At 53.8% G+C, this 21,203-nt stretch overlaps 2 protein-coding genes across 2 annotated transcripts; one reads left to right on the forward strand and one right to left on the reverse strand.

The window, feature by feature from the left end:
* Positions 1 to 4,889: 4,889 nt before the first annotated feature.
* Positions 4,890 to 12,423, forward strand: Tmem151b (transmembrane protein 151B). Its single transcript, XM_057751466.1, has 3 exons — positions 4,890 to 5,226; positions 7,327 to 7,767; positions 8,471 to 12,423. Exons 1-3 carry the CDS (start codon positions 5,110 to 5,112, stop codon positions 9,599 to 9,601), a joined length of 1,689 nt encoding a protein of 562 aa, XP_057607449.1. The 5' UTR covers positions 4,890 to 5,109; the 3' UTR covers positions 9,602 to 12,423.
* Positions 12,424 to 12,781: 358 nt separating this feature from the next.
* Tcte1 (t-complex-associated-testis-expressed 1) lies at positions 12,782 to 20,008 on the reverse strand. The gene is made up of 4 exons (XM_057751723.1): positions 19,658 to 20,008; positions 17,861 to 18,429; positions 13,872 to 14,321; positions 12,782 to 13,287 (listed from the first exon to the last, which is right to left on the reverse strand). Exons 1-4 carry the CDS (start codon positions 19,926 to 19,928, stop codon positions 13,078 to 13,080), a joined length of 1,500 nt encoding a protein of 499 aa, XP_057607706.1. The 5' UTR covers positions 19,929 to 20,008; the 3' UTR covers positions 12,782 to 13,077.
* Positions 20,009 to 21,203: the final 1,195 nt, after the last annotated feature.

Here is a 21,203-nt window from a genome sequence, read left to right on the forward strand (position 1 = left end):
GATGAAGAGGACATGGAGAAGTGCTGCTTACTGGCTTGCTCCTCATGGCTTGCTCAGCTTGCTTCTTATAGAATCCAGGAGCATCAGCCCAGGGATGACTCCACCCACAATGGGCTGGGCCCTCCCCATCAGTCACTAGTTAAGAAAATGTCCTGCTGGGCGGTGGTGGTGCACACCTTTAATCCCAGCACTTGGGAGGCAGAGGCAGGCAGATCTCTGTGAGTTCAAGGCCAGCCTGGTCTACAAGAGCTAGTTCCAGGACATGCTCCAAAGCTACAGAGAAACTCTGTCTTGACCTCCACCCGCCCCCCAAATTATCCCACAGTTGGATCTTATGGAGTATTTTAATTGAGGTTCCCTCCTTTCAGATAACTAGCTCCTGTCAAGCTGACATAAGACCAGGCAGCACAGACGGGAAGGCTTTGCTTCCTATCCTTTGCCTATTTTTTTTTCCTTTTTTTTTGACAAGGAAGGATGCTGGTGCTCCACTAACTTCTTCTTCTTTTTTATTTTATACACATTGGTGTTTTTGCCTTCATATATGTCTGTGTGAAGATGTTGGATCCTGTGGAACTGGAGTCACAGACAGTTGTGAGCTGCCATGTGGGTGCTGGGAATCAAACCCTGGTCCTCTGGAAGAGCAGCCAATGCTCTTAACTGCTGAGCCATCTCTCCAGTCCCCCCTTTGCCTATTTTTCTCAATTTCTCTTGTCTTTTTATCTTTTCCTATCAGTGCCCAGGGTTATGGGTAGGAAGGGAGTACACTTCATTATCTTCAGGGAAGCAGATTTTCCTTGGGGAATTTTTATAGACAGTCTCCTGTGCCAGCTCCCCAGATTTGGCAGGAGGATGTGATTTGGAGAAGTGGGTTTTCTGGGGCAGACTTGTCTAACAAGTCATGGTGGTCATGTGGTTTCTCCTTCCTCACAGGGTGATGCACTGGCCTTTGGTGGGTACAATATCTGGCTACCCCTAGTAGTCAGAGAAGTCTAGTTCCTCACAGTGGAACCAGGATGGGGAGGCCCCTGACACTATGGAGGTCTCCAGCCCAGCCCCAGCCATGAAAGATCTTTCTCTCCCTGACCTGATTTTCCTCGACATAGCGGGGTTGAGAACACCACCCACACGTGAGTCTGAGCTGGAGCTTCACGCTGCTCTTCCTTTGGGCTAGCAATATCCTCGAAGGTCCTTACCCACTCAGGGAACAGCTACATTGCATTCCTGGCACTGGGGAAAGGAAGCTGGGGTAGATAACTACTAAGCCATTCTCTACTGCTCTTTCCCTAGGAACCTTATGCTATTTGTCCAACCATTCACTCATTTGCAAACATAGATGAATTATATTGATATATCAGATATCCTCTGATCCGAGGGACAAATCAATAACCACAGTAACAGTAGCAAGCAACAGTCACTATCATTTCCAATATCACCAACGCCATCACCATAAGAAAAAACAATCCAGTCTTCTGAAAGTGTTTGGCCGGGTCTGGAGAGATGCTCCAGCAGTCAAGAACACTTGCTTGCTGCTCTTGCGAAGGACCCAGGTTCAATTCCCAGCACCCACAAGGGGGCTCACAACCACCTGCAATCTGATGTCTGATCTGATACCCTCGTCTGACCTGCATGGGCACTTGGTGTGAACATGGTGCGCATGCACACGTGCAGGCATAATAACATAAAATAAAACAAATCTTTTAAAGTTTCTGGCAGTTGCCACTTGGAATGTTTGTCACACATCAGGGCCAGCTACCTCCTGAGTGGCGAGAGGGATGAAATTGGTTCAGTTTGAACTGGAGATGAGGAGGGAAAGAGCTGAGAAGAGAGGCCACCTCTTCTCACCCACCGCTCTCCATCCACCTAGAGGACTAGCCAGAGGATGCACTGAGCAGAAGGCAGGTGGGATCCTGTCAGGATAGTCAAGGAACCGAGGCATCTATTAAGAATGTAGATCAAAGGGTAGAATGCTTCTCTGATAAATTCAATGCCTTGGGTTTGATCTTTGGCACGGTATCCCACAACAAATACCTCAACAATCAAAACAACAGACACTCCATTAGGGTCAGAAGTTTTCAACCTCCTCTTCCATTCTCAAAATTTAAGCAAATGTGTATGGCATAGGTTAAAGAAACTGCCTGAGGCCCAGAAAGGTCAGCTGACTTGCCCAAGAATCCATAGTCAGAAAAAATACAGAACTGGCTTCTTCTGACCTAATCCTATGTTTTATACATTTTCTTCAATGAAATTCTTATCACGATCTAAATCTCACTGATGGTGGAACCTGTGCACTCTGCAAGGGCACAGACTCAGGAAAGTGCAGGGACCCTCTTTCTAATTAACAAAGAAGTCAAATTTAAAGATGACCCTGTTCCCACCAACCAGGTGTCTGTCTAGTCCTGAACCCTAACAGTTGTGTGGCAACCCCTTTATTGACCACAAGAGGGAAGCATTGAGCCACCCACAGCCCCAGCCCCAGCCTAAGCAACTATACTCTGATAGAGCCTTTCTGTCACTCCCACAGTGGAGAGGACCCCAGTGGCGGTGTTCCCGAAAAGGAGGGCCTTTGGCTTCTGACTCTGGCTGTAGTGTGGTCAGGCCCTGACTTTTCTTAGCAACAGTTCTCTCCCAGGTCTGGCCACTCAGCCCCTCCTTTTGGTGTTTTCTGGGTCCCTTTGGATGCTTCTACTTCCCACCTCCAGCCACTGAGCTAGGCTTATCTTCAGAGAAATAGGTCCAGTTTCCATGGTGACCAGACGGTCAGCTTCTTCCACTACCTCCACCTTTCAACCCCTGTTTCCTGGAGTTTCCAGGGAAGGATATTGGCTATGACCAGAGAAGATGTGGGTGGTCTCTTGGAAGTTCTGGAGTTGACCAAAGAAGTTTCAACATCCCCTGAGGCAGGGAGACAGTGGATGGCATCAGGAGGAAGCGCATCACTGAACTGAGAGTATGGTGAGTCCACATGGGTTATGTGCAGGGGGACTGAACACAGCAAGACCCACTGACACCAGAGCCAGGGGCTGGAGCTGGCTGTGAGGCAGGCTTCCCCGAGAGCAAGGGTGGGGACCACTGGAATGAGCCACCAAGACAGATTCCTCTTGCGCTGTGGTGTGGATGGATGGGAAGCTCTCCTTTTCGGAGACCACATCCTTTTGAGGGAGAATGGACTTCTGACCTGAAGAGGGTCATTCTGGCTGACACTTCAGGACAGTAGGTGGCCAGAAAGCCTCCGGTCCTCACTTGGAAGATGGAGGCGGAAGCAGGAGTAGGGATGGAGTGGTTCTCCTGATCCAGAAGAGGCAAGGGGGCACTGGGGTACCCAAGGATGCTTACTTCCTGTCCCCAGACAGCAAAACTGCCTCGGTGCCACTTCCTGCTCCAAAGGGACTCCCGGCATTGCCATTGAAACTAGGGCTTGACACCGTGTTCTGCTGCTGGACCACAGCCCCGACTTACTACCTATCCCCCCCCCCCCTTCTTGGTGTTCTCTCTGTGTAATAGTCCTGACTGCTCTGGAACTCGCTTCATAGACCAGGCTGTCCTCGAACTCACAGAGATCTGCCTACCTCTGCTGGGATTAAAGACGTGCGCCACAACCGCCTGACCAACCTACCCCTTTTTTGACAGTGTTTTGGTATGTAGTACAGAGTGGTTTCAAAGTATTGATCCTTCTGCCTCAGATGTATGTCACCTCCCTTCATGAACTTTTTTTATTTCCAGAGAAAGCTCTAAATTCTAGGAGTAATTCTGTAGATGCTGGTGGGGGACCCCATAAGCACTCACCTGCTCTCCATATGCCTTGGTTCCCTATGGGAGAGGAAGAGCAGTTTTTGCATGTCAAAGACCCTGGTAATACAGTGACCACACACACACACACACACAGACTGACCACTCTCACCACACTCTATAATAAAGATTGGACTGTATGTCTTTTCAGTTAGGCTGTGCTTCTTGAGGGTGGGAAATGCTATTTTATTTCTATACATGACATACAGTAAGTGCCGAGTACTTGCTTATCTGTGGATGTACCTAGGAATGCATGCCCGAAAAAATACCAGTCTCTTGTGTGTCCTAGGCAATGCCAGGAACAGCGGTGGGTGGATTCTCAAAGGGCTTGGCTGCCTGCACTTACTCGGCTTCCCTGTGGTCTGTGACTTTGTCTCCCTACCCTGGCAGCCTAGTGAGGAGGAAACAAGGACTCAGAGGAAGAAGGTACTTGTGTAAGGTCGCACACCTATTATGACAGAGCCAGATTAAGAGTTAGAACGTAGATGTCCTTGACCCCTAGCTTAGGGCACTGGATACACTTCATTGCTTTTCTGAAGCTACTCTTATGAGGGGCTTAGCGTCTCGGATCTCTGCCCTCTAAGGAGTCCTCTCTGGGATCTAGCGTCAGTGTCTTCTCTTTCACCCTATTCCAGTCCTCTGGAGTCTGTCTCCTGACTTAACTCCTTACCATGCAATTAGGAGCAACGGTCTTCCCTAGGATGCCCAGACTCATTTTCCAGTCCCCAGTCTTCAACCTCAAGGACTTGAGGATGGAAGAGGGACGCTGGTTGACTTCCCAGGGCCCTTCTAGCGAGGGCAGCTGGAGAGGGGTTGAGGCTGCGATCTTCCCAGAATGGGCAGGCAGGAGGAAGATGCGGTGAGCAGGGTTGAGAGAAAGGGTGTGGAGAGCCCCTGTTGCTTCACCCCTTTGGCGGTGAGGTGGTGGTTATTTGGAAGGCTTGGTGAAGGCGGAGTTTGGGGGGCCGGGGGCGGGGCTCTGCTGCACTGGGAGGAAGAGGGGGGGCGCGCTGGCTCCAGCTCGGTTCAGACAAAAGGCGGCGGCGGGAGCGGGCGGGAGGCGGAGCGGCGCCGCGAGGGCCTCAAGGTGACACCCGCCCCCGGCCCCGGCCCCCCCAGCCCGGCCCCTCCAGCCCGCCCTCCCACCCATCCCCCCATCTCCGCCCCCCCTTCGTGCCCTTTCTAGGCCCCCTCCCCCCGGCGGGGGGTGGGGAGCAGAGAGGGCCCCGCCCCTCGCGCCCCCTCCTCAGGGCCAGCACAGGATGCCCCCGGCCCCTGGCAGCCCCCCGGGAGGTCCTGAGCTCGACGCGCCCCCTCTACGCCATGTCCCCCCCTGGCTCGGCCGCGGGAGAGAGCGCCGGCGGCGGCGGCGGCGGTGGCGGCTCCGGGGTCCCAGAGGAGCCCATGGCAGCGGCGGACGAGGGCCCCGCCCGAGAGGAGGTGAGAGCCGGCGGCCCTCGGTACCCCCGCACGGCCGCGACCCGGCCCCCATCCCCCGCGCCTCGCCGGCCCCCATCCCCCGCGCCTCACACGGTCCCCGCCGGTTCCGCCGCAGAGCGGCCGGCGCCCCGCACCCCGAGCCGGCCGCTGCAGCCGCAGTCCGCGCCGCTGCCCCGACCTGGCGGCCCGCTTAGTCCGCGGAGGCGAGGAAGGGGCCGCGCCGGGGGCGGGGCTCGGGGGTCCTGGGCAGGGGGAGGGGCCCGGGGCGGAGCCTCGCAGACCCCGGGCTTAGCAGAGAGGGGCTACGTCGGCTCCTGGATAAGGATGGTGGGCGGCATCCCACCTTGAAGGCCGGGAAGGAGGACTGGTGGGGCTAGGAACCAAGAAGGGTACCTTGGGGAAGCAATGGTGTCGTCCGAGCTGGGACCACAGAGAAGTCAGACGTGTAACAGAGGCCATACCCCCTGGGGTCACTGGGAGCGTGAGAGTGTAAGGGGGCTATTCACCTCTCTCTCAATGCTGGCTGCTCCCCCTAGGGGGCACTAAGCTTAAGAATTTTTGAGTCAGTACTAAGCATGTACCTAATTAGGGTCTTACTTTAGTCTTTTGAGAACTGGAGACAAAGAAACTAAGGGAAATACTGTAAGCCCTCCGCCCCATCCTCCCTTGCACTCTTGTGCACACCGTGCCCTTTGAACAGGGGCAGGAGGACAGTGGGAACAGACTTTCGGGTAGCCCCTTTCAGTTTTACTCACACTGGGACAGCACATAGCCAAGTGGACATACAGGTACACGCAGGTATCCAGCTTCCAAGGACACAGATCCTGAAAGGCAAGGGTACGCTCCCTTCCTTGCAGACACATGCTGTCCCTCCTACCTATCCACAGAAATCTAGGGCCTGCTGTCTAACTGTACACTTCGTTTCCACTGCTTTCTCTCTCTCTCTGGCTGGCCTCAAGGCCAGGCGTGAGGAGCTGAAGGGGCCATTCACCACTGCAGCAGATGGTTTTGTGTGTGTATGTGTGTGCACACGCATGTGCATGTGTGTGCAACAATGTAGAGGGGATGGGAAGACAGGCTATTCGAGCAATCAGACTCAGCTTTCATTGATTATGTGCCCCATGGGTGTGACTTAAGAAGCAAAGAGAATGAGACATGGGCCCTGCCCTCAGGAGCACTCCATCTGGGAGAGAAGTAGACACGTAAACAACTCAGAACGTGCCAAATGCTTTTAACAGACAGACCTAGGAGAGTATCAGAAATTAGTGACAAATGGCTGGGCTCCCAATCTTCCTCACCCCGATCCCCCTCCTCTCCTTAGCCACAGGCCTTTGCCCTTTTGTCTTGTGTGAAGGGGCCCCAGCCATTCTTTCCCATCCTAGAACAGAGGGGAAGAATGTGTGTTTGTTGGGAGGCAGGTGTGAGCAGTAGGATGACTCGCGGATCATCGGAAAGGGAGAAGAAATGAGAATGGCCTGGGTTAAGGCCCTTCTCCAAGGGAAGTGTTAGATCTCGTCTGCGGGGGCAAAGGAGAGGTGGATGAGCCAAAGGAGCGTGCTTCTCTAGAACCCAGGACTGTGGGGGGATGATGTCAGTGGGTCCTTCCCTACTCTCCTGGATCACCTGGAAGTCGGGGCCCTGTTAACTGGGGAGATGATGTCAGTGGATCCTTCCCTACTCTCCTGGGCCACCTAGAAGAGGTCTGGGCCAGGGACCTGCCTTCGCTAATGCTTGTTTGTCTATTCCTTCTTCCCCATCCACACCTTCTCTTCCTTCATTGCCATCTTGTGTCTGTCTTGGCCTCTCTGGATTCCATCCTGTCCATCGGTGTCATTTGCTTCCTGGGCCCCCACTTCCACCTCTTGGGGTATCTCTCTTTGCACTTTCCTGTATTGGTGTTCTGGTCACTTTTTCTGTCCTCATGGCTCTGTCTGGGTCACTTCTGTGTTTATCTCTGGTCACTGGTTCCCATCTTTCTCTTCCTGTTACATTCCTGTCTGTAACCCTTGGCCGGCCTCTGTCTCTCAATCCCTGTCCTGGGTCCTGCCATTCTGTCTCACTTCGTCCTCTCTTGGCACCCCTCCCTGCCCATCTAAGCAGCAACGACCCATCCAGCCCTCTTTCACCAAATCTCTCTGCCGTGAGTCCCATTGGAAGTGCCTCCTGCTCTCGCTGCTCATGTACGGCTGCCTGGGGGCAGTGGCTTGGTGCCACGTCACCACAGTGACCCGCCTCACCTTCAGCAGCGCCTACCAGGGCAATAGCCTCATGTACCATGACAGCCCCTGCTCCAACGGCTATGTCTACATCCCCCTGGCTTTCCTGCTCATGTTGTACGCGGTCTACCTGGTGGAGTGTTGGCACTGCCAAGCCCGCCACGAGCTGCAGCACCGGGTGGATGTGAGCAGTGTTCGGGAGCGTGTGGGCCGTATGCAGCAGGCCACCCCCTGCATCTGGTGGAAGGCCATCAGCTATCACTATGTACGACGAACCCGGCAGGTCACCCGATACCGCAATGGAGATGCCTACACTACCACCCAGGTGAGAGGCTGGAGGTGAGTGCAGGCCATTCAAGATGAGAGAGGTTGCTTGGATTGCCTGCCTTTCTCCCCGCTTGTGAAGGAGCATGAGGCAGCAGCGAGCCCCCATGGGCACTCAGTAATAACAGCAGACACCAACAGAGCCAAGCTCTAGGCACTTATAAGCGATTTATTTCTTACAGCAAACCTATGAAGTAGGTATATCCCATTTTACAAAGGAGAAAATGGGTGTGTAGTAAAAAAACCAAACCTGTCCAAGGGCAAATAGTGAGTGAGGAGAGAGGCCTTAAACTCAAGTTAGCTGGCTCCACGGTGGAGTCTGCTCAGAGCGTCCTGGCTGCAGATGGCTTCACATGTATACGCTTACCTGTCCAGTGGAGTAATTATTCCTGACTACTTATTCACAGCTAAGGAGACCTCAGCTCAGACTGGCCTGGGGTTGCTTCTACTTGGCAGTGCTAGGCTTAAACCCAGGCCTCTGGATCTCAACCCAAGACTCTTAGAGGAGGTGGGTGTGCGTGGTACAGGGTTTTCAGGGCAACCACCATTTATCGCATTAACTCCCTTCGGTTTGGGAGAGGGAGGGGGAGGAGCTGATGATGGAGATGATCCCAGGTATAGTGACTTCCTTTTCGGTATTGGGATGGGTAGACAAGCCGCGGTATGTTCCCCTTGCGACTCCAGCCTCCTCCTGCGTGCTGCAGGTCTACCACGAGCGTGTCAACACACACGTGGCGGAGGCCGAGTTCGACTATGCGCGCTGTGGCGTCCGGGACGTGTCCAAGGCGCTGGTGGGGCTGGAGGGCGCGCCGGCCACGCGGCTGCGCTTCACCAAGTGCTTCAGCTTCGCCAGCGTGGAGGCGGAGAACGCCTACCTGTGCCAGCGCGCACGCTTCTTCGCCGAGAACGAGGGCTTGGACGACTACATGGAGGCGCGAGAGGGCATGCATCTTAAGAACGTGGACTTCCGCGAGTTCATGGTAGCCTTTCCCGACCCGACCCGGCCACCCTGGTATGCCTGCTCATCGGCCTTCTGGGCAGCAGCGCTGCTCACGCTGTCGTGGCCGCTGCGCGTGCTGGCCGAGTACCGCACGGCGTACGCGCACTACCACGTGGAGAAGCTCTTCGGCCTGGAGGGGCCAGGCTCGGCCAGCAGTGCGGGCGGTGGCCTGAGTCCCAGCGATGAGCTGCTGCCGCCGCTCACTCATCGCCTGCCGCGGGTCAACACGGTGGACAGCACCGAGCTCGAGTGGCACATCCGTTCCAACCAGCAGCTGGTACCCAGCTACTCGGAAGCGGTGCTCATGGACCTGGCCGGGCTGGGCGCGCGCTGTGGCGGGGCAGGGGGCGGTGGCTACGCGCCCACGTGTCGCTACGGCGGAGTAGGTGGCCCGGGCGCGGCGGGCGTGGCCCCGTACCGGCGAAGCTGCGAGCACTGTCAGCGAGCGGTCAGCAGCTCGTCTATCTTCTCGCGCAGTGCGCTGAGTATCTGCGCCAGCCCGCGGGCCGGCCAGGGGCCTGGAGCCAGTGCTGGGTGCGGGGGCAGTCGCTTCTCGCTCGGTCGCCTCTACGGCTCCCGGCGCAGCTGCCTGTGGCGCAGCCGGAGCGGGAGTGTCAACGAGGCGAGCTGTCCCACGGAGCAGACGCGGCTGTCGAGCCAGGCCAGTATGCGGGACGACGAGGACGAGGACGACGAGGAGGAGGCCGGGCCACCGCCGCCCTACCACGACGCCCTCTACTTCCCGGTCCTTATCGTCCATCGTCAGGAGGGGTGTCTGGGCCACAGTCACCGACCACTGCACCGCCATGGCTCCTGCGTGGAGACCTCACTGTGACCTCCCGCTCTTGGAGGAAGCCTGCGCCATTCATTCTCCCTCCTGCCCCTTGATGTGTTGTGCGCCCTGTGCGTAGCAGGGGAAGGCAGGATGGTGACAGAGGCCAGGCAGGGTATGCATGAAGGCGGGAGGTGAGGGGCACGCCCAGACAAGACTCCCGTGGGCCTGAGACTGCTTCCCTGTACACGGACAGAGGATGGAGAGATTGGCCGCTCTCTGAGAATCCCACTCACCGGGGCAGAGGTGACTTGACTCTTTTTCAGTCCCCACGGAGTTCCTACGGGGACATTTACTTTTCCACACGCACGCGAGGTCCCTCCCACCCCCAGGCTTTCATCGAGTCTTGACTGTTACCAGGGAACTATCATGGCAGGCCTCAGGAAGGGCATTTGGGTTTTTTTTATTTTTTAATTTTGCGTCGCACTCCCCCGCCCCCGCCAGCCCCTGGGGGCGGGGCGGTGGTTTGGTGAAGAGCGGCAGGGCCGGTTTCCAACCACCTACTGAATGAGGCCCGCTGGCAGCCCAGTATTCCTCTCAACACCTTGGAAAAGTTTTGACCTCTTGGCGCCGGGTGGGTGAGGCTCGGTGGTTCCTTTCTGCCGCTCCCCCCCCCCCTGGTTGTTTATTTCACTGCGCCCCAGAGGTCCAGTCCTGGAGGGACTTTTCATCACACCAATGACGTCATTCACCTGGGGGGGGAGGCTTACTGGCTCTGAAGAGCTGTTGTTAGGGTGCAGGGGGAGGAAAGTGAAGCTGGGGAGGGCACATCTTGGCCTTTTCTGGAAAAGACCTAGCCTCCCATCAATCAGAAGCTTCTTCCCCTGAGTTCTCTGTAGGTGCTTCCATTAAGGAGGCTAAGGAGGTCCGTTAAAGTTGGCCAGAGTGAGTGACCAAGTGGACTGGAGCTTGAGACACACTTTGGTGTCAAGAGAACTCAGGAGGCAGGTGGGAGAAAGAGCAGAGCTGTTAATGGTGGATGGAGTGAGACCAGCTCTGAAGGGGTGGCGGGGGCGTAGCGTGTCCTCTTGAAGATGTTTAAGAAGTAGTATGTCCCTCACACATGCCTGGGTGCAGCTGAGTCCATCACAAGTAGCTGGAGAGGCACTCAATCCCAGAGGCAGGAGATCAATTCTTGCCAGACCCTCCACGTCCTCTTATCCTGTGAGCTGAAGTCCTAAGTCTTCAGAAGGGCATCATGCCACAGCCCCAGGGCACCAGCCCCTGTCCTGTCCCTTCAAAGCTTTGACACCAACTTTGCTCTCCTACTCCCTCTGCTCCCTTAACCCCACCCCCACCCCACTGTACTTCATCGTGCATGTCTGTGTTTGGTCCCTTGCTCTCCCAGCTGCCCTGGCTGAAGTTTTCCAAGCAGACTTAGCACCCAGGGATTGGGCTCACATCCATGCAGTCTTGCTCCCTCTGCTTCGTGCTTTGCCGTCACCATGAGAATTCCATCTTCTTGGCCTCCCCTCTTCCTCCTGGCCATGTCAGGCCTACGCCAACCAATGGGAGTGGCCCCTACCTATGCAACATCTCTTCTGGCTCCCTGTCCCTTTTTCCCAGGGGGATGTGGGAAGCCCGAGTTGTGGGGATGCCGTGATCTATGGTTCATGGTTCAGATGGGGTTCTGAGCACTCATACAGAGATGGTTGGGTGAGGAGGAGGGGGTGGAGAGAGGGAGAGGTCTGGGCAGACAGAATCAGCGTAGCTGCCCACGAGGATTCCTGGACAGTAATGTCCACTGGCCTACCAACACTGAACCCTCTAGGACCCCGAGTCTGAGTCTGTCCCTGTGTGGGGGTAGCTTGGCTGTTGGAGCACCCCGCTTTTGCTTGAACTAGGCATCTGCTGAAGCACAGGTGGTAAGGGAGCTGTGGCCTTGGGCCCCAGTTCTTGGCCAGCTGGCACCTGAATGTCTTGTTCTCATTTAGGGTCAGCCTGGGTACTTCACAGCTCCAGGGAGGGAAGGACTTGGCTCAGTCTCTGTCACGCTGGGTCCAGAGACAGAGTTTGGCCTTGGGAGAGGAGGAGGGGAAGCCCTGTTATTTTTTCTGCCTGACCATTTCTGCCTAGGTCTTTTCATACAGACAGCCTCACCTCCCACACACGCACAGACTTAGAGAGAGAGCAATTCTTTGGTCTCTTTTCTTGGTAGCTTTATTGATTGCCAGGGAAAATGAAAACCAGAAAATTAATTAATCTCTAAAATTAAACTTTACACTGAATGTTCTTGTTTCTCTAATTAGAACCTCTGCTAGCAGCTGTGGCTACACACACAGACACACACACACACCCTCACACCTACATGTTTGCACTCTGGAACTGTCAAGAGGGTGTCAGGCGCAGATGGCTCTAGGTTGCCCGGACAGGCACACACATGGTCACTCCCAAGTCCCCTCTGGTGCTCTGCTCCGTGTCTGCTTGTTGCAAAGAGTCCCTGGAGCGCTGGCCCTCCTGGATTGCAGCTGCAGTTCAGTCAGCCGTCCTTTGGCGAGGTGGGTTCTGGGCCACTCAGTTCGAGGAGAGTTGGGAGATAAGGGCCTTGGCCTGAATGGGTCGATCAGATCCTCTCACGGACCCATAGGCTGATGTGGTTCCTACGGGTGTAGCCCTAGGGTGGGCAGTGCCAGAGAGACAGGGACTCGTGGAGGGTACCTGGAAGACTGTATGTCCTGAGGATAAAGGCTTGTGGGGTGGGCTGGGCCTGGCTCGGGAGAAGACAGAAGAGTTCTGTCAAACTGGGTGCATCACACTGTGGCCTTTTTGTCATGGAATTCCAAGCGTAAAGATTGTACAAATCACACTGGTGGATAATAAAAGTGTGGATGACTCACTGGTCCCCTCCCCGGAGTGATGCTTATTCCCTGTCCTTGGTAGGAGGTCTCTGTCTGAGCCCCTCTGTCACTTGTTACCCCTTCCCAGCTTGAGAATTAGCGATGATGCAATGTGTAGAAGTGGGGCACACCAGTATGGTGACAGGCAGGTGGCATCTTCAGGCAGGGTAGGAGAGCAGAGAAAGACAGGCTCTCTCTCTCTCTCTCTCTCTCTCTCTCTCTCTCTCTCTCTCTCTCTGTATGTGGTGTGTGTGTGTGTGTGTGTGTGTGTGTAGATTGAGATCAGAGCTCTAGGGTCTGCTTAGCAGAAAGGGAAAGGGTGGGCCGAGTTGGGGTAGATGGTGTTCATGAAGAGTTTGGGCAGGGAGACTCTCTTTAGAATCCTTCGCCTTCCCTGTTCCTGGAAGCTGATCATTTATGCAGGTCTAGTAATGGCCACTTCCGGGTGCAGGAGTTAGCTTACCCTCTCTTTATCCTTAGGCTCCCTTCCCTACCTCAGCATCTTCATGCGTACAAACTTAAGGAGATTCACGATCCCCTCTTCTCCCCCAGACCCAGGGACAGGCGTAGCAAGGGTGTGAGATGAAGGGATGGCTGTTACAGGGACCCATCAGATCACTGTTCAAGCCCTGTCCCCCCATCTTAGCCTACAGAATTCTCAGTACTGTTGTTAGTGATGGGTGTCATGAAGTAGCCAGGACTCAGGGTCCGCTGGCGGGTGGCTTCTCGGTTGGCATGCAGAACCTGGCCAATGAGGTATTCGCTCTCCTGGGATACATCTGACAGACGCAAGTCAAACTCCAGGATGGTCTTGTTGTCTGACATGCCTTCCAGGAGCTGTTTCCCGCCATCCTGGGGAGGAGAGAGGCAGAGGGATCATTTTTTTACACTTTCATACAGATGGGTTACCTTTTGCAAAGTCACATGTAGCCCATCTGTTTGGGACATGGATTTGGGAGGTTGGCTCAGTGGGGAAAGCACTCGTGGGCGAGCATGAGAACTGGAATTAGGGTCTCCAGAACCCATAGAAATGCTGAGTGGGCATAGCAGCCCACTTGTAATTCCAGGGGGAGACAGAGAACCTTAAGAGCAAGCTAGCAAGCAAGACCAGTCATTTCAGGGAGCTCTGGGTTTGCTCGAAAGACCCTGCCTCAGTGAATAAGGTGGAAGAGCAATTGAGGATGATCCTTGACCTCAACTTTACGTGTCCACATGCATGCACACACGAGCAGAGGCTCGTACATGCAAAAACAGGTATGCATGCATGTATACTGCAGACGCATGAAAATGAAAGGAGGAAATGGACGCTGAAGTGCAGACGACAGACGAGAACACAGTCTCTATGCGGTCCACCGCACAGTCTAACGCTTTCCTGCAAGGGTCTAGGGTAACTGGATCCCACCCCGTGCCCGCCTGCGCCAGAAGCCGTGACTCACCAGCCCGATGTGGTTGCAGGAGAGGTTGAGGCTGATGAGCGTGGTGTTGACGGGGAGCACCTGGGACAGGAGTGTGGCTGTGGGCTCAGACAGCTCATTGCCTCCGAGGTGCAGCGTGGTGAGGCACTTGTTGGTCTCCAGGGCGTGGGCAATTGCTTGGCCACCCTCGTCCTCGATGCAGTTGAGGTGGAGGTTGAGGGAGACAAGGTTGGTGTTGTGTGCCAGGGCATGAGCCAACGACTGGGCACCAGGCGCCCGCACTTGGTTATTGGCGAGGTTGAGCACTCGCAGGCGACTGTGGCTCAGCAACTTGGCCGCTGCTCTCGCGCCACGGTCTCCAATGAGGTTGTGGGACAGGTCCAGCTCCTCGAGGGCTGGGTGGTCCAGCAGGCTCCGGATTAGGATGCGTGCCTTGTCATCATCCACCTTGCTTCGGGTCAGCCTGAAGACCTGTGGGCAGGTAGGAGTGTTACAGCATCTGCCAGTCTGGGATAGCCTGGACTACTTCACTGCCCTGTGCTGGCAGAGAAGGAGGATACAAGGTGACTGGAGGCTCAACACTGGGTGTTGGCCACCTGCCTGGCTTTTAAACGGGAGGAGGATCTACCCAACGATACAGAATTGGTGGCAGGTGGCAGTGGGGGAGGGTGTCACCGTGGCCATCTCAGCCTATGCTTTCTGCATTCTTCTGACCAGGCTTCTGACAGCGGAAAAGCTCACCTATGGCACTGATTGGCATCACAGAACCTTGCAGTGTGGTGTGTCAATCCAATTATGTTTCTCTGGACAACAAATTCTCTTATAATCTGTGACGAGTTCAGCCTTTCCTGCCTCCTCACACGCTAGCGTCCCCACACGCTCCCTTGCCACTGAGGGCCTCTCTTCTCTTCTCCTGGCCACTAAACAGGACCCGCTATAGCAATCCACCACATGCCAACCACCCCACGTCCGGTCTCAGTCCCAGCTGAGCCGTTCCTGAGCCGCGAGCCTCTCTCCTGTATATAACTGATGATTGTCTTGCTGACAGATTCAGCATGAAGTACATGCAGTTTCTTCTCCAGAGACCCGGATCCTCATCTATTCCAGCTCTGCTCCCCACTTCACAATCAAGCTCTTAACAAAACGATCACAGCCACCTTCTCCCTCACTTCCCACTCCCTCCATATCCACAGCTGCCCAGCTTCTGCTTCTGGAACCCAATGAAGTACCACCCTCCAAGGGACCTCCATCCCACCCTATGGCTCACTCCTGCTGCTTGAAACGCGCCTGTCTGGGATCTGTGACACCATGTCATGTCCTCTCTACTACTCCCTCTTTTCTCCACGATCATATGCTAGGCTTCCCTTTGGCTCGCCCTTGTAAGACTCCATCCAAATGCAATGTCACACTTAAGACAGCTCAATTTAGACTTCTCCCAGCATCACGTCCCCTGTGCAGCTATCAAGATGATCTCTGCTTTGGGCCACCTCAAGCTGAAACGCATGCTTTCCCCCAGAATGGTTCTCCTATTTTATTCCTTGTCCGCCAGTGATTCCTACAGCAGCTGGTCTCATGAGAAGGGGCCTCGACACCTCTGCGTCTTCCTTCTTGTGTCCATCTTCCTTACCTCAGAGTGGCAGGCAATCTGACTGTGTATCTCTCCAGATTCTTTGCTTCATTCATCTTTTCAGATATGACGGTGGCTCTGACTAACCTCATTTGGAAGGGGAGGGGACGGGGACACCGCTTAGAGTCATCTGAGAAGAGATCCTCACTAGAGGACCCAGATCAGATGGGCTGGGAGAACAGTATGTGCCCATAACCACTGAGCCGCCTCTTCATTTCTGGGGGACAGGATTTCCTATAGTTCAGGATGGTCTCCACTTCACCATGTAGCCAGGAATAGCTTTGACCTTTCAACCCTCCTGTCTCCAACTGTGGAGTGCTGGTATTACAGGCATGTTGTACCACACTTGGTTCATGCAGAGCTGGTGATCCAACCCAGGGCATCGTGCATGCAAGGCAAGCACTCTAGCAACTGGGCCCCACCTGTATCCCAGTTTTTTTGTTTTTATATTTTGGTGCTGGGAATTGGATCCCGAGATTCATGCCCGCTAAGTATGGGCTCTGATTTCCAGCCCCAGACTGAGCACGTTACACGTTGCTACAGGTCTTGTCCCTGTGATAACATTTTTTTGTCGTTGTTTTTTTTTTTTGTTTTTTTTGGTTTTTCGAGACAGGGTTTCTCTGTGGCATTGGAGCCTGTCCTGGAACTAGCTCTGTAGACCAGGCTGGTCTCGAACTCACAGAGATCCACCTGCCTCTGCCTCCTGAGTGCTGGGATTAAAGGCGTGCGCCACCATCGCCCGGCCCTGTGATAACATCTTGACAAAGGTAGGTGAAGGAAGGAAGTGGTTATCGGGCTCCAGTTTCAAAGGTATGGTTCATCATGGCAGGGAAGCAACATCAGCTGCAGGGCTCTGTGAAAACCTTGGAAGAAGTGCGAAGTCCTCAGCTCCCCAGCTTTGCAGCCAGCCCTCAGACTGACAGCATCAGGCCCTGTCCCAGGTGCTGAAGATGCAGAAAGACGCAAAATTGCACCATTTGTGCCCTGTGGAGCGAGCAGTCTGGCGGGATGAAAGGCACTGATGAGCAGCCATATAAATGTGCAATTGCAGCTAGGCTACGACTGCCAGATTTCACAAATAGAAACACGGGACGTCCAGTTAAATCTGGATTCAGATAAAAGCCACAGTATTTAGATGTGTAGCCCAAACATTACAAGGGACATACTTGATGTCTGAAATTCTCAATATAACCAGTGTGTTGGTTAATATCACCAACTTGACAAGATCTAGACTAACCCAGAGATAAACCTCTGGGCATGTCTTTGGGGGATTATCTAGTTAACAGCTAGCTAAATTACCTAGTTGGACTCCTCCCCCTTTCCCCCTTTGAGACAGGGTTTCTCTGTGTAGCTTTGGCTGGCCTGGAACTCACTCTGTAGACCTCACTGGCCTCAGACTTACAGATCCCCCCTGCCTCTTGAGTGCTGGGATCAAAGGCGTGCACCATTATGGCCCAGTTCATCTAGTTAAACTTTTAACTGTGGGTGGGGTCCTGGATTGAATAGAAATGAGAAACTTTTTTTTTAAATATTTATTTATTATGTATACAATATTCTGTCTGTGTGTATGTGTGCAGGTCAGAAGAGGGCACCAGACCTCATTACAGATGGTTGTGAGCCACCATGTGGTTGCCGGGAAATGAACTCAGGACCTTTGGAAGAGCAGGCAATGCTCTTAACCACTGAGCCATCTCTCCAGCCCCAGAAATGAGAAACTTGAGCACCACTACTCCATGCTCTCGGCTTCACCAGTTCCCCAAGTCCTTGCCACCATGGCTTCCCTGTCACGATGAACCGTGTATTTGGAATGGTAGTCAAACAATTGCTTCCCTCTTTAAGTTGTGTCTGTGAGACATTTTAACCACAGCGACAAAATAAGTGAGTGATACAAAGAGCTATCCTGCTGTAGTAGTGCTTTTAAACTTTCTCCAGCAGCAGGGGCCAGACCCAGGGCCTCACACATGCTAAGAACACTCCTTGGCTCTGAGCTGCACCCTCATCCCAGGGCAATTTTCCTTTTGATCAGTTCTCAGCATCACATAGACCCAGCGTGGTGTGTGACTGTAATCCCCACACTTGGGCATGTTTGTGTTACTAATGTGCATGTGTGTGTGTTATGTACAGTGGAGGCAGAGGATAAGAAATTCAAGGTCATTTTCAGCTACCAGCGAGTTCCAGGTCAGCCTAAACTATTTGAGACCCTATCTCAAAAAAATAAACCCAAACACTGTTTCCAAAAACCCAAACGTCTAAACACTAAACAATCTCCTTCTCTATTGATGAATGAGAATGAAATTGGAGAAGATGGTAGGAGGGGAAGAGGTGGGGAGAAGCAGTCCTAGGGGTACTGAGAAGGGAGGAAGAAGAGTTGGGGGGGTGGTACCTTGAGGGTGTGGCAGGCTTTGATGGTGGCTGCCAGAGAGTGGCAGTCTCGAAAGGTGAAAAGGAAGAGGTTCCACTCGAAGTTCATGCCACAGTCTTTGACGCCGTACACCAGGTCCAGCTCCTCCAGGTGCTTGAGGCCAGCCACCAGACTCTCCAGCTGGTAGTGGTCCTTCTCCGGCTCATTCCCCTCTCCCTCACTGCCAGAGTCGGACTGTTCCTCAGCCTGGGGCGGGGTTGGCAGCCTCACAGGTGGGAGGAACTGATCCACTTGGATGCGGCGCACATAGTTCCTGCAGAGGGGCAGCAGGTCCAGGATCACATTGGGGTCTGTGGTGCCCGGGATAAAGAGCTTCAGCAGGTTCTCCAGGTGTCTCTCAAAGAACATACGCTTCCAGCTCCCACCATGCTTGGCCACGTGGCACACGGGCCAGCGCTTGATACAGCAGCGGTGCCAATAGTTCTCGTCATCGATCAAGTTGGCAGTCACTGTCAGTGGCAGGTCATGGGGCAGGTGGCTCAAGACCTTCTTTTGGTGCTCTGGGAGCAGCTGCTTCAGGATAGGGTTGTCTTTGGGGATGGAGGAAGAAAAACAGGGTTCAGCCACAGGGCTGGGAATGTCACAGCATGGCACCCTGGGCTGTCCTGCCCAGGGACACTGAGGAAATGGAAGGCGCTTTGTGCCCTTGGGAACTTTGCTCTGAGAGGAGAAACAGTCTCTTAAACAGACACTCTTTAGGGTTCTCTTGTCTGCTGGCCATTGCTCCAGGCACTATCTGGTCTCACGCTAACTCCCCTGGAGAAGAATGGACAGAATCTCAGGGCCAGACCCAAGTGTCTTATCTAGTCTTTTGGGAGAGACAGCTGACTTCTGGGACTGACTCCAATCATTCATTTCAGAATAACTACATGTACTCTAACACCTACTATGTGCCAGATGATTCTGGGAAAAATGAGGGAAACATGGGGCCAGGAAGATGGGTCAGTGAGTAAACAATGCTTGCTGAGAGAACGGGGGGGGGCCGCAGTCCACACCCCAGCACTCATGCAGAGGTAGAGGGAGAGAGCTGACTGCGCAAGGCTGTCTTCTGATCTCCACACCTGCGCTGTGTTCTGTTCTGTGGTGAGTGCTCTCCCACCCCTGCCTCCCTTTCTCTCTCACACACACCAACATATTTTAAAAATGGCCAGGGAGTGGTGGTGTGCGCCTTTAATCTCAACACTCAGGAGGCAGAGGCAGGTGGATCTCTGTGAGTTCAAGGCCAGTCTGGTCTACAATTGAAATTCCAGGACAGCCAGAGCTATTACACAGAGAAACCTTTTCAGAGAGAGAGAGAGAGAAACAAACAGACTTGGCCCTGGCCTCTTGGAGTTCATATTTAGCTTGCTGGGGCACATGGCCAATCAATAAACAGCAGAGGAACATGTTGTATTAGGTGGCCAGTCCTCAGCAAGCCCTTGTCCCATAGAGTAGGAGAGGGCCGCTGCTTTTCTCTGGAAAAGTACACCAGGAACCCATCTGCATCTTGGAAGACTCCAGCAGATGGGAGATGAGAACCAGAAGCTTCCTGGAGGAGGAAAAGAGGATGTGGCTAAGACTAAACTTGCAGGAGAGAGCAGACATGACCAGAGAAGAACAAAAGCACGGAGGGCACACTGTGTGTGTGAGGGGTGTGTGTGTGTGAGGGTGTGGGAACAGCAGGAGACACCACTGGTGCTGAATGGGAGTGAATTTGAGAGTGCTTCCAGGCCTGGGTATGATGGTCCCCCTCCTCCAGCCCAGGGCAGATGAACTCACTCTGGAAGTTCTTGACGATATGTTGAATGCAGAGTTCTGTAAGGAGTGGTACAATGGCCAGAGTCCACTCTGCGTCCTCGGAGATGATCCTGCGCATGCGCCGTACATTTGTGGTCTTGGGCTTCAGGTGGATTGGGGCAGGCTTTGGGGAAGTCTTTAAGGGTGACGCCCCTGAGCTGGCACCACCTGCAGTGGAGGCCTGGCCCTGGAGGTTGAACGCGGACTGGCTGTGAGACTTGGGCCCAGATGTTGCTGACGGGCTCTCCTGCATGTCGGCTGCGGAAGAGGCAAGGGCAGGAAGCCCTTTGGCAACTTGTTACGGGAAATTTCTTAAACTGGAAGATCCTTGATGCAGGCAGGATACGAGATGGGGGTCGCGGCTTGAGCAAAAGGAAGCGGGGACAGTGTTACTTGGGGGGATTTAAGTGGCACAGAGTGGTGCTTACGTGCCAGTTTCTGGAGGGGAGCAGACACATGAGAGTCTCGAGACTGGCAGTGTGGCTTTGGGTGAGTGAGCAAATGTTCTGGATTTCAGATGATGCCCCTCTGTGAAGTGATGGCCATAGCTATCTATAGGATTATTAGAGGAGTTGATGAAAATAACGTATTCAAAGGGCCACCGTGTGTGCAAGGAACAGCTCCGAAGTTTAGATGATAGTTATTAAGCATTAAGTCATTCCTGTACTCTGGTATTCATTTTGGATATTGACTCATTTATCACAAAAAAGTGGGAGCGGGGGAGAGATGGAGAGATGGTACTGAGAGTTAAGTGCAGTTAAGAGCACCGGCTGCTCTTCCAGAGGACTCTGGTTCAATTCTCAGCACCCACGTGGCGGTTCACAACCATCTGTGACTCCAGTTCCAGGGGATCTGACACCCTCACATAAACATACATATGCAAAAGATACCAATGCACGTAAAATTAAAATAAATAAATGTTTTGGAGACAAGAACTCATTATTTTCATCATTTTCCCCCTGATGGGTAACAAAGCACAGAGAGGTCATTGAACACTGAAGAAGAGGGAATGTATTTTTATTTTTTAAAGTGTGTGTGTGTGTGTGTGTGTGTGTGTGTGTGTGTGTGTGTGTGTGCACCGAGGCCAGCATTGGATTCCCCTGGCAGTGAAGTTGCAGGAGTTGTGAGCAACTGACATGGTCCTGCGGCTGAGAACTGAATTCAGTCCCCTTGCAGTAAGTGCTCTTAACCAGTGAGCCACCTGTCCGGTCCAGTCATGTTGTGGATTGTCCCTGTACTGCCCCGCTAAGGGTGAGCAGGAGGGAGGATACAGAATGCCAGAGGAGAGAGCAGTCGTGAGCAACTGTCTGTCTCCCTGTTCCTGGTGGCGTGACTGAGAACACTGGCCAGCAGTGTTGGGGGCAGGCCGCATATACTACTTTCTCTTTATATTTATTTATTTTGAGGCAAGGTTTCAGGTTTCCAATGCTGGCCTCCAAGTTGCTATGTAGTAGAAGATGGCCTTGGACTGCTGATTTTTCTGTCTGTACCTCCCAAACACTGGGGTTACGTCATCAGTGTAGTTATA

This window comes from Chionomys nivalis, chromosome 19, assembly GCF_950005125.1.
Source record: "Chionomys nivalis chromosome 19, mChiNiv1.1, whole genome shotgun sequence".
Lineage (NCBI taxonomy): Eukaryota > Metazoa > Chordata > Mammalia > Rodentia > Cricetidae > Chionomys > Chionomys nivalis.